This window comes from Littorina saxatilis, linkage group LG4, assembly GCF_037325665.1.
Source record: "Littorina saxatilis isolate snail1 linkage group LG4, US_GU_Lsax_2.0, whole genome shotgun sequence".
Classification (NCBI taxonomy): Eukaryota; Metazoa; Mollusca; class Gastropoda; order Littorinimorpha; family Littorinidae; genus Littorina; species Littorina saxatilis.
The window spans coordinates 25,190,463-25,213,355 of NC_090248.1; the positions used below are offsets into that span (position 1 = coordinate 25,190,463).

Sequence of the window (22,893 nt, forward strand, 5' to 3'; positions counted from 1 at the left end):
CACACACACACACACACACTCTCATACGCTTACTCAAATATAAATAATCTGACTATATCAGACAATGAGTACACATTTATTCATTTACAGCTAAAACCTTGATCAAACAGAGACAAAAAATGTTATGTCAAGATGTTCTTGCGGTGGTGCTTGTGGTGATGACTAACTGTGACCTTTGACAGTTGTGGTTGCAGCTAAGCTGAAGGAAGGACTGCCGGGACTGCCAGGCGACAAACTGAAAAAGAAAAAGAAGAAACTGATGAAGCTGAAACAGGAAGCAGAGAACGCCAACAAGGAGGGGGAGAAGAAGAAGAGAGTGAAGAAGGTGAAAGTCAAGAAGGAAAAGTCATCCAAGGACGACAGCGATGACGATAACGACGAAGATTGCGCTGCTCCAAAGTGCTTGAAGCCCATTGGTAAGTGTTTTTACATTACTATGAGCAGGTAGCTGGATCTCAGTTTGAATTCTAAAGAGAGGTTAAATGGAAGGCAAGTCACATGTGAAAAGAGGAATAAAGTCCTGTTACCTTTGAGGAAGATTAAATTACATATTCCTACTCCGAATCACATGTAGCAGTTGACTCAGTCTAAAGTGCTAGGTCTGAAAAGGCTACCCGTCTAAGGGGAGCAACCCCAACTAAAAAAGTGTAAACGTAGCTATGGTAATGACGACGCACCCAGGGAGTTACCTCCCCTCCTGCGTACTACGTCACTACTGCTACTGACCACGTGACCCCTAGCATTCGACACTTCAGCTTTCTAGGGAGCAGGTCGTGAATTTTTTGGCTCTAGTGGATTTTCGCTGTTTGGTGTTTGCTTAGACACCCACCGGCACCCACACCCGTCTCTTCACCCGCTGCACTGGTAGTTGGTGAGCTCGTTCCTTTACTTGTATCGAACGTAATTTTCAGTTGCTACTTGAAATTTTCGGCCACGTGTTGGTCACGTATTTTGTGGTAGCCATTTTGGAATTTTGTGTCTCCATTTTGTTGTCAGCATGTCTGACGGAGACAAAAAGCGCGAGCGCGGCAAGGCTGATGTGAAAGGGAAAATTAAACCCAAGTCTTCCACTTCTGTCCCTAAGCCTATTTTGGTTGTGGTTTCTGACGCGGCTAACAATACTGTTATGACGGTCCCTATTTCTGCCCCAAATGACCAGCCGGTTGTGGGGCAGTCTAATCAACCTACGCGTACCTGTGTTTCTCGCTTGTCTTCTCTGCCGCTTGCAGATTCGACGTCGCTGGTTTCATCGTTGCTTTCTTCGCTGGTTCCCGAGCTTCGCACGCTGGTGAGAGAGGAGTTGGTGCGTTCTCAGCCGCCGACTTCCGTTGTCCCGTCGATGGCTTCTTTTCCGCTTCCGGCTGTGACGCTGTCCTTGACCGAGGCGGTTGCTTCTGTGCCTTCTACCGCTGTGGTTGGCGACGCAAGTAAGTTGGGCTGGTCCGTAGGCCCTCGTGAGGCCGCTGGACGCTCCCTGCTGGGAAGCAGCCCTTTTCGGCGGGTTCACGACCCGCAAACCCCTGTTCGTTCTCACTTTGGCTTCACGGAAGACCATCGTGTCGATGAGCAATGGCGGCATTTGGTTCAGGCTTCGACGCTTCCGGCACTCGCCGGAAGCGTAGGTCCTCCGACGTACGCACCCGCTGGGGTCGTTTCCGGAGTCGACCAGCCGGTTCCGTCTGCTGCGCTTCCGGCACTCGCCGGAAGCATAGGTCCCCCGATGTACGCACCCGCTGGGGTCGTTTCCGGGGTTGACCGGACGTGGCCCTCTGGGCATTCGGCCTTCCGGCCGCCGTCCACAGTGTCTGCGCTTCCGCTTTTCGCGGTCGCGTCTGATACTTTTCCGGCTCAGACCGGATCTGCTGCTTCTTCCGCTTCCGCTTCCTCTCAGGTGGCAGTCGCGGGGGGGCATCACCAGCCCTTTGGGCAGGTGTCTCAGCCCTGGCCGGGGCAGTCAGCGCTTCCGTCTTCGGTTGTGGCTTCGACTGCGGTTCCGGTTCCGGCGGCTGCGGGCATGCCGTCCTCTTACTCTTTCCCTAGTCAGGGCATGAGTTCGGATGGTATTGGAGTGGACGGGTTTCCGGTTTCCGGTTACGGTGTTCACCGCCCTTCTACCAGCAACGTGGACTTCGGTCCTTCGCCGGATGTTTCGGATATTCAGTCCGTCGCCAGCGAGGCTGCACGTGTTGGTTATCCGGAGAGACTCAAAGTGGCCCTTGAGGCCGCTGCTGAGGTCACTTCGAGATATTTCGCGGAGGGGGCTTCGGTCTCTTCGGCTGCCGCTTCGACGGCACCGTCCGCGATGGCCGACTTTCGCACTGGGAAGGAGGATGACTCATACTTCCGGTTTTTGGAGTCTCCATCCATAGCTTTTCAGCTTTCTCAGGTGTTGGCCAAGCCATCTCCTTCCGGAAGCGGAATTCCTTCACTTCCGGTTCCGCTGCTCGTGCCTCACGGCTCTGTTCCGGAGCTGGCTCAGCAGTGGTTGGCTTCGCCTTCTCAGGCTTCTGCATTCGCTCTGTCGTCTCACAAGCGATTGGTTTTGCAGAAGTCTCCTAGGAACTTGTTGGATGCGTTCGCTCTCCCGCGTTCATCTTTGACAGTTCCTCCGGAGATGCTGGCCTTGTTGGCCAAGCCTATCAAGAAGGATGACGGCGTGCTCTTTTCTGAGAACACTCTCATTGCTTCTGAAGAGGCAGGGCGTCAGCAGCTGGAGCTTGCCTCCATTGCTGAGACTCTCATTCGGGCTCTCTCTCGTGCCCTCACTGATTCACTGAATCCGTTCTCTCTCAGCGAGGATCAGGATGCGGATGACGTCTCCACTTTGTTGGCCGCTCTTGCGAGGGTCAATGAAGAACAGATGAGACTTTCCGCGGTGCACTATGCGCACTCTGTTATGTGTCGTCGGGATCTCTTCCTGTCACACTCTCAGTTTTCGGATCAGGCGACCAAGGACACTTTGCGTGCCTCACCGGTCTTGGAGGGTTCCCTCTTTGGGCATCTCGTTTTTGATGCCCGAAGACAGGAAATTCAGGCTAACAGGGACCAGCAGTTCTCTGACTTTTCCCTGCACAGCCTTAAGCAGTCCAAGCAGTCTCAGCCTTCTCAGCCTAAGCAGGCTAAGGTTGCTGGCCCTCCCAAACCGGCAGACAAGGGTCGTGGACGTTCCTCTTCTCGGGGCTCGAGAAGACGACCGTCTTCCGGCAGGGGGAGAGGCGGCTCTGGAAGCAAGCCTCACCCCCAATGAAGTGCTCCCGATCTCCCCCCCACCCCGCCCTCCACTCTGGTGATGGCGGGGGGCCCTTCCAGGGCACTTTCCCATTGGCTCGTGTCCGTACAGAGTCAATGGATCGTGGGGGTCGTGAGGTCGGGCTTCCGTCTTCTCTGGAAAGATGGCAAGGCACCTCTGGTCAGGCGTCCGCCGGCGTTCAGGCCTCCCTCCTCGCAGGAAGCCATTTCCGTCCTTCGGTCGGAAATAGACTCCCTGGTGCAGAAGGGCGCAGTGGAGAAAGTCCTCGACCACAGTTCCCCTGGGTTTTGCGGACGGCTTTTCGCCGTCCCCAAAGCCTCAGGGGCATGGCGTCCTGTCTTGGACCTGTCGTTCCTCAATACCTTTTTGAGGGAGATAAGGTTCAAGATGGAGACGCCAGCGTCGGTCAGGGACTCTCTCCGCCCGGGAGATTGGGCGACTTCCATCGACCTGACGGATGCATACTTCCATATTCTTATGCATCCAGCCGACCGGAAATGGCTTCGTTTCCGGTGGGCAAGTCAGGTTTACCAGTTTCGCGCCCTTCCTTTCGGCCTGTCTCTCGCCCCTTGGGTCTTCACCATGGTCGTGAGACAGGTCTGCGCGCTGGTGAGGTCGCGGGGTGTCCGGCTACGTGCCTACCTGGACGATTGGCTCATCCTGAGTCAGAGTCAGGCGGGGTGCGAGCAGGATACCCAATCGGTTCTTCGGGAGGCCAACTTGTTTGGCTTCTCGATCAACCGATCAAAGTCGGAGCTGGCGCCGTGTCAGACGTTCACCTACTTGGGAATGTCTTTCGACACGGTGGCTTGGACTGTTCAGCCCTCTCAGAAGAGGGTGGACAAGCTCCAGGCGTGCATACGCTCCACTTTGCCTCTCCCGAGGGCCTCCCTGCGGACTTTGGCCTCCATCTTAGGGCAGATGGAGTCCATGGCTCTCCTGGTCCCCTTGGGGAGGGTCCACAAACGTCCCTTTCAGCTGGCGCTGAAGCCGTTCGTGGACTCTCCCACGGTGGATTGGAATGCCCTCATCCCTCTCCGGGGATGGTTCCAATCCGCTACCCTTCCGTGGCTGGACACGGAGTGGGTGTGCAGGGGCGTGCCGATAGCCCTTCCTGCCCCAGACTTGGACCTGTTCACGGACGCGTCCTTGGTGGGGTGGGGGGCTCACACAGACCAGCTGACTGCGTCAGGTCTGTGGTCGGCAGATCAGAGGATGCAGCACATCAACTTGCTGGAGCTAGAAGCCGTGGCTCTAGCTCTGGACAAGTTCCGGCCCTCCCTTCAGGCCAAGCATGTTCGTCTGTTTACAGACAACACGACAGTGGCTGCTTACATCAACAAGCAGGGAGGGTCGCGGTCTCCGTCGCTTTCGGCCAGGGCCTGCGAGATCCTGATTTGGTGTTCAGAGCATCAAATCAGGCTTTCGGCCAGGTACCTGCCCGGAAGCTTGAACACTCTGGCGGACGCGCTCAGCCGCTCCGACAGAGTGCTTCAAACAGAGTGGACCATCACTCACGGAGCGCTGGATCGTCTCTGGTCTCTTGTGCAGAAACCTCAGGTGGACCTTTTTGCCACCAGGTTCTCGAAGAGACTACCAGTGTTCGTCTCACCATTCCCGGATCCCGAGGCGTGGGAGACGAACGCGATGGACATTTCCTGGTCCGGCCTGGAGGCTTACGCGTTCCCGCCATTCCAGTTGCTCACGCGAGTTCTCAGGAAGGCGGAGCAGGAGGGCCCGTCCCTCCTGCTGATCGCTCCTCTTTGGCCGTCTCAGCCGTGGTTCCCGGACCTGCTGAGACTCGCCCAGGGCCCTCCCATTCCTCTCGCTCTCACGCGAGGAGAACTGGTTCAGCCTCACACCGGCAGCCTCCACGCAGAGCCTCAGATGCTGAATCTTCACGCGTGGAGGTTGTGCGGTCTTCTCTGAGGCGCAAAGGGGCATCAGATCTGACCATGGACCTGGTAGGACGCTCGCACAGAGCATCTACCTCGTCCGTTTATGAGTCACATTGGAGGGCCTGGGTTACCTGGTGTCACGAGCATCGGCTGGATGCTACGGCGCCCCGCACGATGCACGTGGCGAACCATCTTGCTTTCATGTCCTCTCAGGGAGCTTCCGCTGCCTCGTTGAAAGTAAGAAGATCGGCCATCTCGGCGACCCTACGCCAGATAGGTCGCTCTATAGATGTTAGTGGCGTGATCGCGGGAGTCATCAAGGGCGCTTCCCTTTCTGACGTCAAGTCCCGTACGCCCGTTCCTAAGTGGGATCTCTTATTGGTCATGGAGTTTCTGCGTTCAGCGGATTTCGAACCTCTCAGAGATGCCAGTTTTGCGAACCTTACACGCAAGTCCCTTTTCCTTTTGCTGCTAGCATCGGCAAGAAGGGGCAGTGAGATCCACGCTCTTTCCGGTAATTCGGACGACATTTCCTTTGAATCAGATGGGTCCGTTACCTTGCGGTTTCGGCCTGAGTTTCTTGCGAAAAACCAGGCTCCCGAGCGAGCTTCGCCTTTGGTTCATGTCAGGCCGTTGTCCACTATTCTGGCTCCGAATGACCCAGACTTAGTAAATTGCCCTGTTAGAGCCCTTCACATCTACCTTGCTCGTGCTCAGTCTCTTAGATCCGCAGCTCAAAAGCTTTTGTTTATTTCTCTCAATACGGAGAGACATAAGGATATCACTAAGACGACTCTGGCCCGGTGGGTGTCGGCGCTCATTAAGCATGCTTACGAGTGGAGCCGCCGCAATGAAGGGGGGACACAGCCTGTCCTTCCTCTGGAATCAGCTCGGGCTCACGAGACGCGAGCTTGGGCTTCCTCCTTGGCCGTGTTACGATCAAGAAGACTGGAGGAGGTGCTACACACCGCATACTGGCGTTCCGAGGATGTCTTCATGAATTTTTACCTGCGTGACATCTCGGCTCTTCGCCAGGATGGATCTAGAGCTTTGCCTGCCATGGTGGCAGGGGGTCAGCTCTTGACAAGGATTTGAGAGTGAGTTTGAACTTTTTTCTTGCCCACCGCCTTGTTGTTTCAATCTGCTACATGTGATTCGGAGTAGGAATATGTAATTTAATCGAAAATTTTATTGTAAATTTTCATTTAATAAATATACCTACCCGAATCACATATCGTAGTCCCTCCCACCTACCCCGCTTATGATTTGGAGATTTTATTCTTCGAGTCGAATGATAGGGGTCACGTGGTCAGTAGCAGTAGTGACGTAGTACGCAGGAGGGGAGGTAACTCCCTGGGTGCGTCGTCATTACCATAGCTACGTTTACACTTTTTTAGTTGGGGTTGCTCCCCTTAGACGGGTAGCCTTTTCAGACCTAGCACTTTAGACTGAGTCAACTGCTACATGTGATTCGGGTAGGTATATTTATTAAATGAAAATTTACAATAAAATTTTCGAATGCAGATTTGAAGTGAACCTGTGAGTGCAATCTGATTAACCTTGATTTTGCTTATTGTATAGCAGGACAGACAAGAGTCTTGACATGCAGTGAAGATCCGTACTAGTGCTCTTCACAAAAATGATAATACAGTGTCAAACACACTTGATAATACAGTTAATAATACGGTTCATAATTCTCCTAAACTTCCTGCTAATAAAAAGTGTTGACAGTGTAACAAAAGTGTTGACAGTGTAAAAATACTGTTGATTTCCACAAAAATGTATTCAATTTTAATATTGTGACATATTCCTAATACTGTGTGCACTGTGTTTAGGTGAGGCGGTGAACTGGGTGCAGTGTGACTGCTGCGAGCTGTGGTTCCACCTCAAGTGTGTGGGACTGGACAAGGAGGAGATCAAGGAGGACGAGGAATACATGTGTCGCGTCTGCCGGCGCCGGCCCGGTAGCACAGCGCCAGACGGCACCCACATCAAGCAGGAACCGCACGACGATGGCTTCAACACCTCCGCCAACCTCAGCGCCATCAACAGCGACCTGGCCGCCCTCAAGACTGCCACCGCCAAGATGGAGGCCGCCGAGGAGAAGAGGGAAGCGGAGAAGAAAAAGAAAGCGGCGGTGGCGGCAGCGGCTGAGGAGGAGGAGGAGGAGGAGGAGGAAGTGTCTGTGTCTGTGGACGCAGAGAACAGTGTGATGGTGAATGACGCCACAGAGACAGAGGAAGGGGGGGAAGGGGGGAAGGAGTCAGAGCGAGGGGTGGAGAAGGAGAAGGAGGGGGATTCACTGGTGCTGATGGAGGAAGGGGATGGGGGTAAGGAAGAGGAAGGGGAGGAGGAGGAGGAAGAGGAGGATGTGGAAATGGAGAACAATGAAGAAGAGAAGATGGAGGAGGAGGGTGAGGAAGAGGAGGTGGAGGCTGAGGTGGTGGAAACAGAACAGAAAGAGAAGGAGGAGGGGGAGGGGGAGAGTCAAACAAAAAGTGTAAACACAGCTACCACCGTGACACCTGTCCTGCCCACCACCACCACCACCACAGACAGTACATCAGTAACACCACCACCAACAACAACAACAACAGTGGTGGTAACGGCAGCCAGTGTGGTCAAAGAGGCGGTGACCCCCTTGTCGGACATCACCCAGCGCACCAGTGACGTGGCAGCATCATGACATTGTTCCCGCTGCCCGTCATAAATCCCCCCAACCCCCACGCTTTCAGGTCCGTGTGTGTGCTCTCCCGCGCTGGCATCGTTCTCACTGACTGGGTCGGCGGCTGGAGATGTGTTGGTGTAGGTCCATATCACCGTCTGTGTAGCTGATGAGTTGTAGGGTGTTGAAGTGTTGTTGCGAAGCTATACCAAATTTTGGGTCTGCGTGTGTACAACCCCTCCCTTGCACCATTTTCACTCATTCTGTCAGCAGTCGGAGGCATAAAGATCTATGGCCCCATCTTTGTTGCTAGCTGGGCAATGAGTTTTTGGAGGATTGCTGTGTCGATGAAAAGTAAAGTGGGTCATTGTAACATAATTATTACAGTACTGTGTTTGGTTCATGTTCAAATCATCTTTGTGTTGTTGAGAGTTCTTATAATCCGAGTTTTGCGTCTGGCTGCTAGCTATTGATCATTTTGGTCCAAATACATGATTTTTGTTAGCGTTTGGTTGCTAGTGAGTATACTGAGGATTGCTAGAGAATTATGGTCTTTTGTGTCCACCCTGCTCTCTCCCTCTCCCCCTCCAGTTGTCCTCTAGAGCCCTTTCTCTCTCCCCCTCCCCTTCACCCATCCCTCCCCCTTTCTCTACCCGTCTTAAAAGCTGTACAGGACCTTTGTGTCTGATTTGCGACATGACCGAGTGTATGTTGGAAGTCCTGTGTTCCTGTGGCTGACGGGGAACAGCATCAACAACAAACCAATGTTCATTGCAGTAGAAAAATACGCTGACAAATATGTGTATGTATCTGCACGTAATGCTAGGCTTTTGTCTGTGTGGGTCTTCTTATACTGTATACTCTCTTCATTTTCTGTAGTTGTGTGTGTGAGTGGACAAATTCAGGTCATGGAAATGTTTTTTTTTAAATGCCACGTCAGTATCTATACAGTCGATGATCAAACTATTCAATATGAAACATTGATTGCTGGGTATAGTTTTTAGTTCGTGTACAAGCATGTGTAAATTGCCTCCAACTGTCAAATACGGTAGTTTTTTGTGCACCCATTCTTTCAACTTTCATCCAATAGAAGACTGTTTGTACAAAGGTCACAGCTGTGAAGTAGGGTTTGTTGAGGTCATTGTATGACAGTTCCTTTAACAGAAATTGCTTCTGCCAGTATGATTTGTAAGTGTTTTCAAAAGTCGAACAGACATGGAAGAAGGCCACTGCTTTGTTTGGTGAAATTGTCAAGCCAATGTGCATGCACTGGGACCCCCCTGAACGGCTATATGCACCTGTGATGGCTCTAGTCACTGGAGACAGACAGCAGTGGGGGACAGATTGTATCTGATACAGTGCACAGCAACAGAGAAGAAAACACACCTAGAACAGATATTTCCCTCCACACCCCTCCCCCCCTGAGGGTGTTGTATTTAAAACAGGCACAGTCAGCTATGGTACATATCTTTTTTTGTACCAGGTACATTTAAACGCAATAGATTGTAGTATAAAAAGTTGTAAAGTAAAATTGCAAAGAGAGAACACATACACAGCGCATGGAGGAACAGTAAATGACAAAGCTGAAGGTGCAGAAACTGAAGGTGACCGTGTGGCTAAGTTACGAGTGAAACAAAAGTTGATCCCAGCAATAATTCACAAGAAATGCGTTGACTTACCTTTGTGGACCCAAGTCACACTCTCCATGTTGTAAATAGCCTATCGCAGAGTGTGTAATATAATTCTGGTGTGGAGACCTCTTACACCTACCTGTGTAATGCATGAGATTCGTTTCGCTTTTTTCAAATTCACAGACATGTTTCTCGTTTCATAGTTGATTGTTTCTAGATTTCACAAGTCTGTGTCTGTGTTCCACGTCTTCAAACATGCCTTTGATGATTTTGTTGCATTAATTTCATTGATAATTCTGCTGATTTGACGAGGCGAAGCAGTAACTATTTCATCATGAATGTTGACATGGAATCTCAATTCTGAAGTGTTTTTGCCCTGATACACATACACAAAACGTGACACCAATGATTGTGCTGTGTACACAGCTGTGCAGCATATAATTATACAACACACTTGACATTGTTTTGCAAGATTTCCCAAGACTGTAATACATGATCTATCAGTAACACTTAAATCAGATCTTTTGAAGAGGAAGTGTGTAAACTCGGTTGATGCAAGAAACAGAGAAGTGGAAAAAAGTTACTTTTAGGGTGAAAAATGGAAGGAATTCCCATCAATTTTGAAGAGAGTGAAAAAATAAAGGAGTCGTGTGTATCGTCGTGTTTTGTTCACTGGATTATTGCTTTTATATAATCATAGATGAATGTGTTGTATTTAAGACGGTGTTGTTTTGAGGGACAGTCAGCTATGGTACGTTGTCTTTTTTGTACCAGGTACATTTAATCAGCATGGACTGTAGTAACTTTGTATAAAAAGACCATCATTTGATGTTACTGAAGAGTGGAGTGTAATGTGTAAATATGTTTGCGTTTTCATTTTGCTTTGGTTAAATGTGTTGGATGAACGTCACGAGGAATGAGTGATGGGAAATATATTACTCTTTACTGTGTGTACCTAGTTGCGAGACTTAGTCATTACTTTCACCTCTTTGACACCCCCCCCCCCCCCCCACACACACACACACACTCCCCACATATACATGTACTTGTCTTTTTTAATTCTGTTTTAAATTATTATATTTTCTATTTTTTTTACTTTCTTTATTTTTGTTGTTTAATATACACTCGGTTCAAGTGTTTTCTTGTCAGTTTTCATAATTTAGAGATTGACTTCTTTTGACGCCAGTTTAAGATATTTTAAAATATTTTACTTGTGGACAGAGAATTACATGTCTTTACAAATGTCAGATCAACAACATAGCTTGTGACTAAAAAAGAAAACCTGCTTTGTCATGAGCCGTTATGTTTGAGCTACAGGTGAAATGACAAACATAGCTCAGTTGGTAGAGCACTGGACTTGTGATCGAAAGGTCGCAGGTTCGAATTCGGGCCGGGACGGACACGGGTCAACTTTATGTGCAGACCCAGAGACGGAAGCCATGTCCCACCCCCGTGTCACCACAATGGCATGTAAAAGACCTTGGTCATTCTGCCATAAGTGCAGGTGGCTGAATACACCTAAACACGCAGACACGTGGGTAGCGCGACTCCGTTGCTGCTAGCTTTCCACTGGGAGGAAGCGACCCGAATTTCCCAGCGATGGGACAATAAAGTAATGAAAATGAAAATGAAATGAAATTGTGTGAGGTGTGTACTATTTCCTTCCTGTTTGAAGAGAGGTGTTTAAATATTTTTCATGTGTGGCAGAGAGTGGCACAGAGATTATCACTGTGCGGGTATTATTCATATACTTTTGTGACTGTGTATTTTCATTGTAGCTGTTTCTTGTTGTAGAATGCAGGTAAAAGAATTGCTTTTGTTGGTTTGTGATGTGTTCCAAGGTGAGAGTTTTAAGTTGCGGCAGAATATATGTACATGTGTTGAATGCAGAATATATGTACATGTGTTGAATGCAGAATATATGTACATGTGTTGAATGCAGAATATATGTACATGTGTTGAATGTCTGATAGCATTCTTTGAGTTTTATGGAGTTGAAACAGCAAGTTATTTTGGTTTCAATTCTCAGTAGATTATTTTTCCTTTGCAAGCAAGAGTAGGCCTTATTTCACTTTATAAGTGAAGTCTTTGTGCAGTGTATTTGGCAGCGATCTTTGAATTCATAGCCTACGCACAGGGCTTTATTGGTAATCACGTGTACATATTTTGAAACTGTCTAGGTAAAGTGAGCTTTTGACACTGGAAATTCATGGAAAGAGCATCTAGATCTGGCCTGTGAATTTCGACAAGTTGTTGTTGGTAGCATCATCTCCCCTTTGTTAGGACATGTTTTTTTCTCTCCATTTTCTTGTTCCTTTTTGTTGGGTGTGGGGTGGTCACAAAATTTATTATTCTGGTTTGCAGTGCCCCAGATGTTTGTGTGGTATGTCAGGGATGGCCAAATCTTAAAATTTTAAATCGTCAGCCGGGCGAGTAACTTCAAGAAAGTCACTAGCCCGGCAGAAATCTTGCTGGCCCGGTACATACCACAGTTGATCTGCAGTGTTTATATGGCTTTAAAACCCGATATTACAACCAAAAGGGTTGCATTTGACCAGAATTTTCAGTGGCCAGCCGGGCGAGTTGCCAGGCGGTTTCTACTAGCCCGGCGGATTTTTTACTCGCCCATGGCGACTGTATGTAATCTTAATCTGCTGCTAAAAGTGTTGTTTGGCATGGGCAGTTGGTAAATCACTGAAACTTCTTTCTTATTGTGGAAAACTTCGCCCTCATTTGGGCAGACCTTCCACACTCACTTGAAGGCTGATGCCAAGGTCTGTGTTACGCTTCTAAAAATTGCCGAAAGTGTTGTGCCCATTTCAGCAAATTTACTGAAGAATATGTCCAGCAGAGGCATTACATGCAAATTCCAACTCCTTTTTACTCAGCCTGTTTGAAGTGGGGTGAAGTTTTTTTTAAATGTGTACTCTGGTAAAACATTGAATTTAACGGGTCCTACTGTTCATTGATGGCTAGATTCAAGTATTTAAAGATATTCCATAGAAGTGTCCCCATAGGCTGAAACAGACAGAACACATAGACTTGTGGTTTTTGCCAGTTCTCTTGTTTTGTGAAGTGGTGTGCTTGAGCAGGTTTGTCATCTCTTTGTATCTGTTTAAATTCTTCTCTTTTTTTTTTAATACTTGGTTGAATTGTTCTTGTGAAGATGATGTTTGGCATTAATCAGCTTTGTAGGTATTGTTGCCTGTATTTATTTTTTTCTCAAAAATTTGTAATAACTCTTTTTAGTTCATTTGAATAAAGCTGCTGAATTCAGCAACTGCCATCATTTTCCCCCCAAGCTCTTTGGCAGTGAATGCGCCCCAGCCAGCTGTCTAGGTGCAAGTTATTTGATCGTAGCGCAAACCTTGCCATTGGTTCATGCATTTTTGATGTAGGAAGTATTAATGGCAAACTAAGAAGTTTTTAAAATATACTGAGTCCGAAATGAATGTCGACACAAGCTGAACATTTTTATCATTGGCATCATTGTTTTTTGGGACACCATCAAATGCAGCCAGTAAGTGACTTGGATCGATCAGAAGCATTTGTCTCTGGTTCTTTCACACAGCTTAATGATTGCATTTGACAATCGCCTCGGAGAAGCAAAACGATGTATCGACATGTTCTTTCATTGCAGGAAACGTTTCATTGTATTTCTAGAGTTCCATCATCGTTATGCTGTCAGCATTTGACAGTTCATACATCAAACATGTATTTGAGGATTTGCATATGTTTGTATCCACTAGGAAAGTGGACTGTTGGATGAATAAGATGATTTTTTCGTTCAGTCATTGCTGTTGGTACATTTGATTTGAAGACTGCGCTTGATTGGATGTGAGCAGGATGAAAGGCAGGAAACTTGAGAGATTGTGTGTGTGTGAGTGAATATATATGGATGTGTGTATTGGCGAGCAAGCTGGAAGGTGGGGAACTCATTAGAGATTGTGTGCGTTTGTGTGTGTTTGAATATGGAAGGTGGGGAAAACTTGAGAATGTACCAATGCGTGGGTGTGTATGTGAATGTGTGCAAGCTTGAAGGTTGGAACTTGTGTGTGTGTGTGTAAAATCCTTAGTGTTTTCAGTGAGAAACTCACTAAGCACTCACAACATATCAACACCCAACCACAAAAGACACGTCCATCAGAAATGAACCACTACATTCACACCACCACCACAACATTTTTTAGCAAACCATAGACAACAATCTTGAATTTTTTTCATTTTTATTTTTTTGGCAACCATCAGACTTATCTCTACCTTTCTACAGCACGGCATTCTGGGATCACACAGCGTGCGGGGAAAGGCCCGCCACTCTGCTGGTTTGGTCGCCAACAATTCTTCAACGATTCGGTTGACAGCACCAAGGCACCTGTGCCTTGCACGACCGCACACACACATACACATACACTCCACCTCTCTGTCTCCATAACTTAGGGACCATCAAAACAATATGTTCACTTTTCTGCTGCTTGTTCCGTTTTAAATAAGGATGAAAAAAATAAGCAACCTTTCGCTATGTACAATTCAACAAAAATGCTTAGCCTTCCATGGAAGGCACAACGAAGAAACAAAATGAAACTGAACAGGTGTCCTATCCTGGGCACTAACAGGGCAACAAAACAAAACTAAATGCTCTCATTAGCTGAATGTTACTGCCTTCATAAAACAGAAAAACAGAAAGACAGAAAAAGTTAAAACAAAAAAATCTTACTTTTCTGAAGCATGCTTGCTACTGAAAACCAGTCTTTCTGACTTACAACAAACTAAAAACAGAAAACGAAAGTATATAAATAAAACAAGCCGACATCTTGATAGTTCAAACAGCGCCACAAACACAGCAAGGCTGCCCAAAGAAACAACGGAGCGTCCATGTTTCTGAATAGCTCTGAATACTTGACCATATATGCCCCACACAAAAGCCTAACAAGTTTACAATCCATGCAAGCACAATCATATTCTTTATTTTGATCCAAGTCCAACCTTTGCCAACCCTACAGACAAGCTGCCAGAGACCAGCTCTAGGCTACGAACACACTTTTGTCTGAGTTGAACGACTTTGTATAAGGCCTAAAAAAAAAATAGGTGTGGTTACGGTAACCCGACCTACCCTATTTTTAGGGGCCGATCCTATAACTTTTTATTACATTTGTCAAAACAAAAACAAAAAAAACCGAGTGCAAAAAACGCAATGAAAGCGAAAGCGCCCGAGTCGCACACTTATTTCCCTGTCAAGTACCGGTAGGTTTAATTTGTACACATTAGAAAAAAAAGTTTTAAAAAAAAAAGTGATTGCCTACCTACCTACCCTATTTTTTTTGGCTATGTTACCGTAACCACACCTATTTTTTTGTTTGGCCTAACTTATCAAAGCAAGATCTACCATCTATTAGCTACTTCACAGTACACTGTTCATCTAGGGCGAAAAAAAAAAGTGCTTTATCTACAGTGTGACTACAAGTACTAAAAAGGTCTGCATAGAAGGAAAGGTGGAACAGCACATAGAATTTAACAATTACACTTACAGGTTAAAAAAAAAAATTTGAGGAACTTTGATACAAATCCTCTGCATGTGCAAAGTGTTTAACAGATGCTCATAATTAGCAATGAACACTGACGAGCTTTCATCGCTAAATGAGAAGAAAAAAATTCGACTAAAAAACAGGGCAGGAAAAGTCTTTTCCAAATGCTAGTAAAACTGGTAAACCAGACTTTGGGCCTTTTTTTTCACGACAGACTATGAATGTATAAACTACCGAGATCTAATGCTTCCACACATCAAACCAGGATAACAAAATTGATCATATGAAAAATTCCTTTCAGTCGTAGTAATTTCACAGCATTCATAAAGAGGTAAGTTTATGTTGACAAGAAAATCTATGCATTATTTACACAGGTGAGAGAGAAAAAGAAGAAAAAGTTAAAAGTACAGAGACACAGTTTTATGGCATCAATATTGTGATATAAAATATGTACAGTCTAGCTGTTTGATAAACCAACATTTGTATTGCACAAAAGTACTTTAAATATATCTCAAGAAAAGGGCTTACTGAAGTACACTGAATGTTCTATCCTATCAAATTCTTCTTCACTTTCATGGAAAATAGTGTATATGGAAAAGCAAAGAAAAATATTAGAAATATAATTTTAAAAAGGTTATTCAATTGTGTTGAATGTCATTTCAAGCTTTAACACACTCTGAGATCAAATGCTCACATATGTGAAAGTTGTAGAAGCAAGTGCACATTGTATCAAGACTGTGTTATCAAACTAGACTCACAAAAGGGATAGAAAAAAATCATTTGATCATGAATGCATTTTGTGCACTTTCAGAGCTTTGATTTCATTCAGTCAAAGTGCCTGTATAAAGTGTATCTGTTTCTTATTCAATTCTGTACATGAAACTTTCTAAACATACATGAATCTTCAAATGATCACTTGAAACAGTCCAGAGACTGAAGTCAGTTCATCATGTTTGTGCTGTTAATCAGGCCTGGCTAATAAAATAAAATCAACAAAACTTGCACAGGTTCAGACACTTTGGTCTGCAACCGTGAACTCATGGTTACAATAACCTAAGCACCTGATAACATCTATCAATTATTTACTAAAAAGATGAAAACAAAATCCAATAACCAAAGCAGAAAGTTGAACATTTTTGGTATATAAGGCCAAAAAAAATAAAAGGTGTGGTTACGGTAACATAGCCCGAAAAAATATAGGTAGGTAGGCAATCACTTTTTTTTTTTTTTTACTTTTTTTTCTAATGTGTACAATTTAAACCTACTTGACAGGGAAATAAGTGTGCGACACGGGCGCTTTCGCGTTCATTGCGTTTTTTGCACAGGTTTTTTTTTTTTTTTTTTTTTTTTTTTTGACAAATGTAATAAAAAGTTATAGGATCGGCCCCTAAAAATAGGGTAGGTCGGGTTACCGTAACCACACCTATTTTTTTTTTAGGCCTAAGCAGGACACACACACACACAGACTGATGTGCGAACTCATTTTTGTTTTGATACAATGAAAGAAATTGCAAAAAAGCTGATTACACAGAAAAACTGACCAAATCTACAAGGATGCACTGAACACTGCAAGTAGTGACATTTCTTGCAGTACAAAGCTGCACTAGTTAGCTACAAAACCCAGAAACACAGAAATGAAAGACTTTGGTCTTATGCTCTTCTTCACATAAATCCATCCAACCTTACGTCTCACATACGCTCACACTTCTTTCGCTTCACCCAGATCTTTCTTTTTTTATTTGGTGTTTAACGTCGTTTTCAACCGTTCAAGGTTATATCGCGACGGGGAAAGGGGGGAGATGGGATAGAGCCACTTGTTAATTGTTTCTTGTTCACAAAAGCACTAATCAAAAAATTGCTCCAGGGGCTTGCAACGTAGTACAATATATGACCTTACTGGGAGAATGCAAGTTTCCAGTACAAAGGACTTAACATTTCTTACATACTGCTTGACTAAACTCTTTACAAACATTGACTATATTCTATACAAGAAACACTTAACAAGGGTAAAAGGAGAAACAGAATCCGTTAGTCGCCTCTTACGACATGCTGGGGAGCATCGGGTAAATTCTTCCCCCTAACCCGCGGGGGGTACCCAGATCTTACTTTCAACCCATTACTTTTAATTACAAAAAGTTCACTCATAAATTCTCTCCAACTTCTGTCTCCTTTTTGCTCAAGAATATTTTGTGTCTTTTTTCCTTTCCTCTCTTTTGGTAATTGTCTTTGATTCATGCGTAAAGTTTACTTATCTTTTACCAGCAAACAGAAACACAGGGCATGATGTTATTCTCTTGTCTTGCAAATACCAGTTACTGTTATAAAAGCAGTTGTGTGTTTCAATCTTTATTTGATTTTCACTCATCTCGTTTTCAAAGCATGCGCTGAGACGATACTAAACACAGAACTGGTTAAAAGCATGTTTTTTTCTACACATATATACTAGTACACGTGTTTGACAACACATACAGCCTGTTTGATCATGCAGAATGGATTTATTCAATCCAGCCTTTGCAATAGGTGCCATACATATTAACACACTGTCACAGATGCACACACTTTCTCTCTCCTTCTCATCACTGCGGAAAGCACTATTCAATCCTAGTTCCAGGCAAGTATGTCTTTTGGTCTTAATTTCCATCCCAGCACTCAAAGCACACAAATCTCAGATACTCTGTTATGTTTGTAGTCGGCTGTCACTGCTTCACAAAAATCCACAAACCGTGAAGAAAAGAGAAAAGTCCAATGAAACCGGCAAGTTGACAAGCTTATCTGCACCTAGAACTTGCAGAATATTCACAAAGGAAAGAAGAAATGTGATGCAAAATTCGGTAGAGATGTCAAGTCCCACTTCCTGATTAGAAATAAGAAATCCTGATGCATGGTAAATGCAGAACCCAGCGTCATCAAGTTGATATTTCACACAATTGGGAAAGTTGATGATTGCATCACAAATGCAGAAGAGAGCAGTCTGTCTGTCTGTGCACAGCGCTCCCAATGCTGCTGTCTCTCAACTCACACATCCCTTTTTTCCCCATTTCTTTCGTAAGAGTCCACACGATGTGTTGAAACAAGTTTGTGTTGAAACTTTCCACACATAACAGACAACTAAAACGTTCTACACCTCCGTGCCATCAGGCAGCCCCGGTCGCATCATGATGGGAGTGCGGGGCTTGACGCGGGGAGGGGTGGGGGGAGCTTTGGAGGTGGAGGGACGGGGGCGAGCGGGGGCTGGCACTGGCTGAGGGCTCAGGCCGGCGCTGTCGTCACGGCTACCAGAGCTTCCCACGCTGCCGGACACCTGAAACAGGTAGAAAAAGCAGTGTGAGTTCAAGTCCTAGTCACATCATTTTTCACAACTTTGGTCATGGTGTCCCGTGGAACCCCCCTTTTTTGACCTCACACAATCTGAGAAAATCAGGTCTTAAACAGGATGGGCTATATCAAATTGGGGAACATTGACAGAGGTTCTCAACAGAAAGTCTGAGAAAACAAGGTCTTAAAAGAAAGGGAGTCTTAAATTAGGGAGTCTTAAATTAGGTAGTCTTAAATTAGGTAGTCTTACATTAGGGAGTCTTAAATTAGGGAGTCTTAAATTCCACTCACTACTATTGTCTATATTCAGAGTGCTGAATTCCAATTGAGTTTTAAACCTCCGACAGCAAGTATTTTCTTCCTTGTTTTTATGTGTAAACAAAAAAAATTGTAGCTTTGATAATGGGTGGGTTTTTTTTAACTTGCATGTATGTGTATTGTAGTGTAACTATGAGGAAGTCCTCTATCAACTGACAATGATCACTCCAGATATATATATTTCCTGTATTGCATTGCCTGAAATTCAGTATAAGCAACTTTTTTTTTTATTCAGTCACTATAATTAAGCCACTGTGCAGTCCAAATTAATCGTGATGTCATTTTGGTCAGTCACTGCATGGGCTTCAATAGTCTCTTATTCACTTAACTGATGCAAATAATAATAATGAGTATATGTATAAGGCGCAAATCCTAAACCAGTTCTAAGCGCCTCACAATACAAAGCACTCCCTGATTATTACAACAGTTTTTGCGAATCCATGCAGATGGATTGTTAAAAGTGAAAAGTGCTGCTACTTACCACACCACTGTCTAGAGAAGCCCCACTGTTACCTCTTCTCATGCCGGGAGCTGGAACACAAAAACATCCCAGTCAAAACAATGTCACACAAAAACACTCAGATACATGCATGCAGCAATCACTTCTGGCAATTTGCATACTACTGATGCAGCCTACAATCAAACATACATTCTCATGAAGATTTGGTCACAATCCAAACATTAAAAAATGCAAGCAACTCTTCTTTTCAAGCTTTCATTCATGTCAACATCTCTAAACTTGTGTTTTTACCGTAACGGAGTTACACATCTTAGGTTGGCATGCTGTTTGCTTTACCCTTTCTGACCAATGAAGCCTTCAGTGTCAATTAATTACTGTCGAATCCTCGCTATTGGCATTAACAAATTTGACCTACAAAGTTGTTTTAAATTAATTTATTTGTTTTAGTTAGTTTTGTTTAATTTTGTTTTAACTGTACATGTACAGTTTGCCCAATATCACACTCTTGGCATCATCTTCATAAAATGCTTTCAAAAAATTGCCTTCTTCAATTCCCTCCCTTTATCAACAAATTGCACTAATTGTCAGCACTGTACAAAAACACTTTGCTGTTATTCAGTATCCGTTTCAAGTACAGCTTGTCCCCTTAAATTGACACAATGATCTGATTGACAAGCAAAATGGTTGCAATAATCTTGTGAATCCCCTTTTAAAATGTGCTCAGCATATTTGCAACATCTATTGGTCCAATATAAAGCTGGTGAGGTGTTAATATGAACTTACAATCAACAGGGGAGAGCGAGGGGGGCATACAGAAACAAAGATTATGTACATTAGATACACGGTGATGGAGTGCAGGTAATCTACTGGTGGGGAAAAGAAAAAGACGGTTGCACGGAACAGAATGAAAACAGTAATAGTTGAATTGGCATGCAGTTTGTTTGACCTTACAGAAAAAAAGGCCTTGTGGCAAATGAAGGCTCATAGCGAAGTATACACACATGAACGTTGGTATGAAGCACACTCACACAAGACTGAATGGACCACACGGTATACAGGACACTGCCGCTCTTCAAGTTACTATCCTCATGACAAGACAGATCTTAAGCCATGTTGTTTAACCTACCCAGGCTTTTTTCCTCAATGCCAGAGTGACAACGTTTGGAAGTCTTCACCAGTTTGAAATCCTAGCTGTTGTAATTGCAGTTTCTGTTGTAATTGCAGTTTCTAAGTCCTTGGATGCTTCTTGAGATTGGTGTGTGTCAATATTAATTCGAACTTAAATAGGGCAGACACCTAACAACTCACAGGAGTATTCTCTGTAACCACGGTAGTCACAACTGTTTAATGAGTGTCTAGAGTTATGGTTGGTCACTGCCACGGCTTATCGGCAGACACTTCTTTCCACAATGACTTCAATAATTAGCCAAAAACTCCCCATCGTGTGACCCTATCAACCAACCCAAAACTTAAACTTCACAACTGTACACAATTTTGCTAGCCGGGCGTGTCCTTTTCAGACCAAAGATTTCACAACAGATTTGTTTCAAGCATTAGGCAAGATCTAACATTAGAGCCAAACAAAATACTTCTTTTTCATAAACACCACAGGGTAAGTAGGATTTGGAAGTTCTGTGAATGTGTCATATGTGATTGGTATATTTCAGCTCAAACCCACCATATCCCCGACATAACTCTAAGCTAGCCCTGACAGAAGGATAGTAACTTACAACACTACACACTGGACCACCATGACTTTGCAAACATGTACAGTTACATCTCGTTGGGGGTAAGCAATAAAAACACGAGCACACCACTTTCTTTCCAAGAAACACAAAAATATACACACACAGAATCTCAAATCAGAATTTAAGCAACACTTGGCTCTATCAAATCTACAGCAAAGCTGAACAGAAAGATCATTGAGGCATAATGTATTGGGGAGGGAGGGGGGGGGGGGGGGGGTTGGGGGAGGGGGATGGAATGACATGTAGGGATGAAAAGTATGGTCAAAATAATGGTGAGTATGTCAAAACTTTATTAATGCCATATAACTGAGTTTTTATTTCATTGAACAGTACAGTAATTATAGGCAATGCCATTCAACTACTCGAATTGAGAACAATTAAGATCCAGTGCAGTAATTTACACGAAGAGGAGAAATGGTTAGTGATCAAACACACTTAGTTGTGATCAATTTTTTGGGGGAAATTGTATAATTTATTATGTTTTAATCAACTGAAATGAGGAAAAGCAACAGGCTGAACAGAAGTAACACAAAAACGAAACGATAAAATGTCAAGAACACTTAAAATGAATGTAGAAATTACAGATATCGAGAGCTCCATGGCCTGTAAAACAAATCTCAAAAATATCCGTATCAGTAATGGTTGACACCCCAGATTCAAACCAACCCCCCCCCCCCCCCCCCCTCCCTTTTCTTGAAATCTTTTCATAAAGTACTAACACACTCTTTTGTCATTAAGAAGACAGGTTGACAAGTGAACATACAAACAACACACACTTCTATGTTAAACATGTGCCAACACAGATACGCAGTGGCGCGCGCGCGCACACACACGCACACATACGTACACACACACAATCACTTCAAGACCAAGTTTGACAGCATACACTGCCATCCACCCCCCCCCATCCCCCCTCCCTCCTCTTCTCCCTGTTTTTCATGAAACCAAATGCAGATGGTTTAGCTAAAAAATAAAAAAAATGCACTAAATGAGATGATTGAATTGATCATGATGCATCTCATGCTTTAAAAAACAAAATGCAGCCAGACGCAAGCATTAGGTAATGAAAAAGCCTGACACGAAGAATGCTGACTAGTGCCATCAATGCATATTTAATGCTCAATGATGCAGATTCCATCAAAGCTCGAAGGGGAAAAACCTTGCTTCTATGAGCCCGCGAGAGAAGAAAAATGAACGCGAAGCAGAAATGTCATAATGTGATGTTAGAAAGCTGTGAAAATCGGTCTTCAGGTTAGTATGGCTTGATGCAATTTTTCTTGAAATTGAAGCCGGACACTGATCTCACAAGTAATTGCAATTATGGGAGTAACCAGACCAGATTAGCAGTTACGTAACTAGAAGTACATGTAACGGTGCTCATGCACCTAATACTCAGAATAATAATGAGAGTTTATGCGCCTTCTTGGAATACTTGGTAACAGTACTTATGTACATTTACGGAATAATAGTGCTTATGGAACAATGATCAACTGAATATATCACAAGAGAAAACAAAGTCTCTCTGGCAATCTCCAGAGGCTTGTTGTACAGGTAACAATACTAACATGTTAGCAACTCTTTACCTTTTCAGTCAAAATATCTATTGGCAATTTATTATTTCTCATTCGCTACAACTTAATGAACCTAAATGGCAGTAACAGAAAATGTGGTTTAGCTATCTACAGCATTTTGAGAAAGATGAGCATTTCATCATTCCAGTGTAGCCAATATTTACGCAGAGGAGTTAGCCAAAGGCACCCTTCACTCATCAAAACGTGAGTGAAATGTTTATCTCAGCAAACAGAAACCATGCTTCTGATCGCTGAAGTTGCAGGCTGAAGGAACTATTTGTCAACTACTTTTGCAGCGTTTATATCACATCTGTTAACTTACACGTAATTATCTAACCACAAATCAGCCGTGCTGGTCTTTGGCACTGGTGGTTGCAATTGTTCTGCTTGTCAGAAAAAACAAACACACATGCACGCACACATTGTTCATTTTAAGCATACCTTTTGACTTTAACGCATTGAAGATAATTTTTACCTGAGATAACAGCAAGATGTCTGCCTACCTTCATTTCAAA

The 22,893-nt window shown here is 44.4% G+C and overlaps 2 protein-coding genes across 2 annotated transcripts in view; one reads left to right on the plus strand and one right to left on the minus strand.

Moving 5' to 3' along the window:
• The window catches only part of LOC138965538 (lysine-specific demethylase 5A-like), a 53,820-nt gene extending 40,586 nt beyond the window's left edge, over positions 1–13,234 (plus strand). Inside the window, exons 32-33 of the mRNA XM_070337720.1 lie at positions 183–416; positions 6,984–13,234. Of these exons, the coding sequence (XP_070193821.1) occupies positions 183–416; positions 6,984–7,834 (1,085 nt within the window). The 3' untranslated portion in view covers positions 7,835–13,234. The remainder of the gene's footprint in view (positions 1–182; positions 417–6,983) is intronic.
• A 419-nt stretch (positions 13,235–13,653) lies between these two features.
• Positions 13,654–22,893, minus strand: part of LOC138964314 (IQ motif and SEC7 domain-containing protein 1-like) — a gene marked incomplete in the record, with an annotated part of 173,511 nt that continues 164,271 nt past the window's right edge. Inside the window, 2 exon segments of the mRNA XM_070336230.1 lie at positions 13,654–18,267; positions 19,081–19,130. Coding sequence (XP_070192331.1) covers positions 18,085–18,267; positions 19,081–19,130 — 233 coding nt within the window.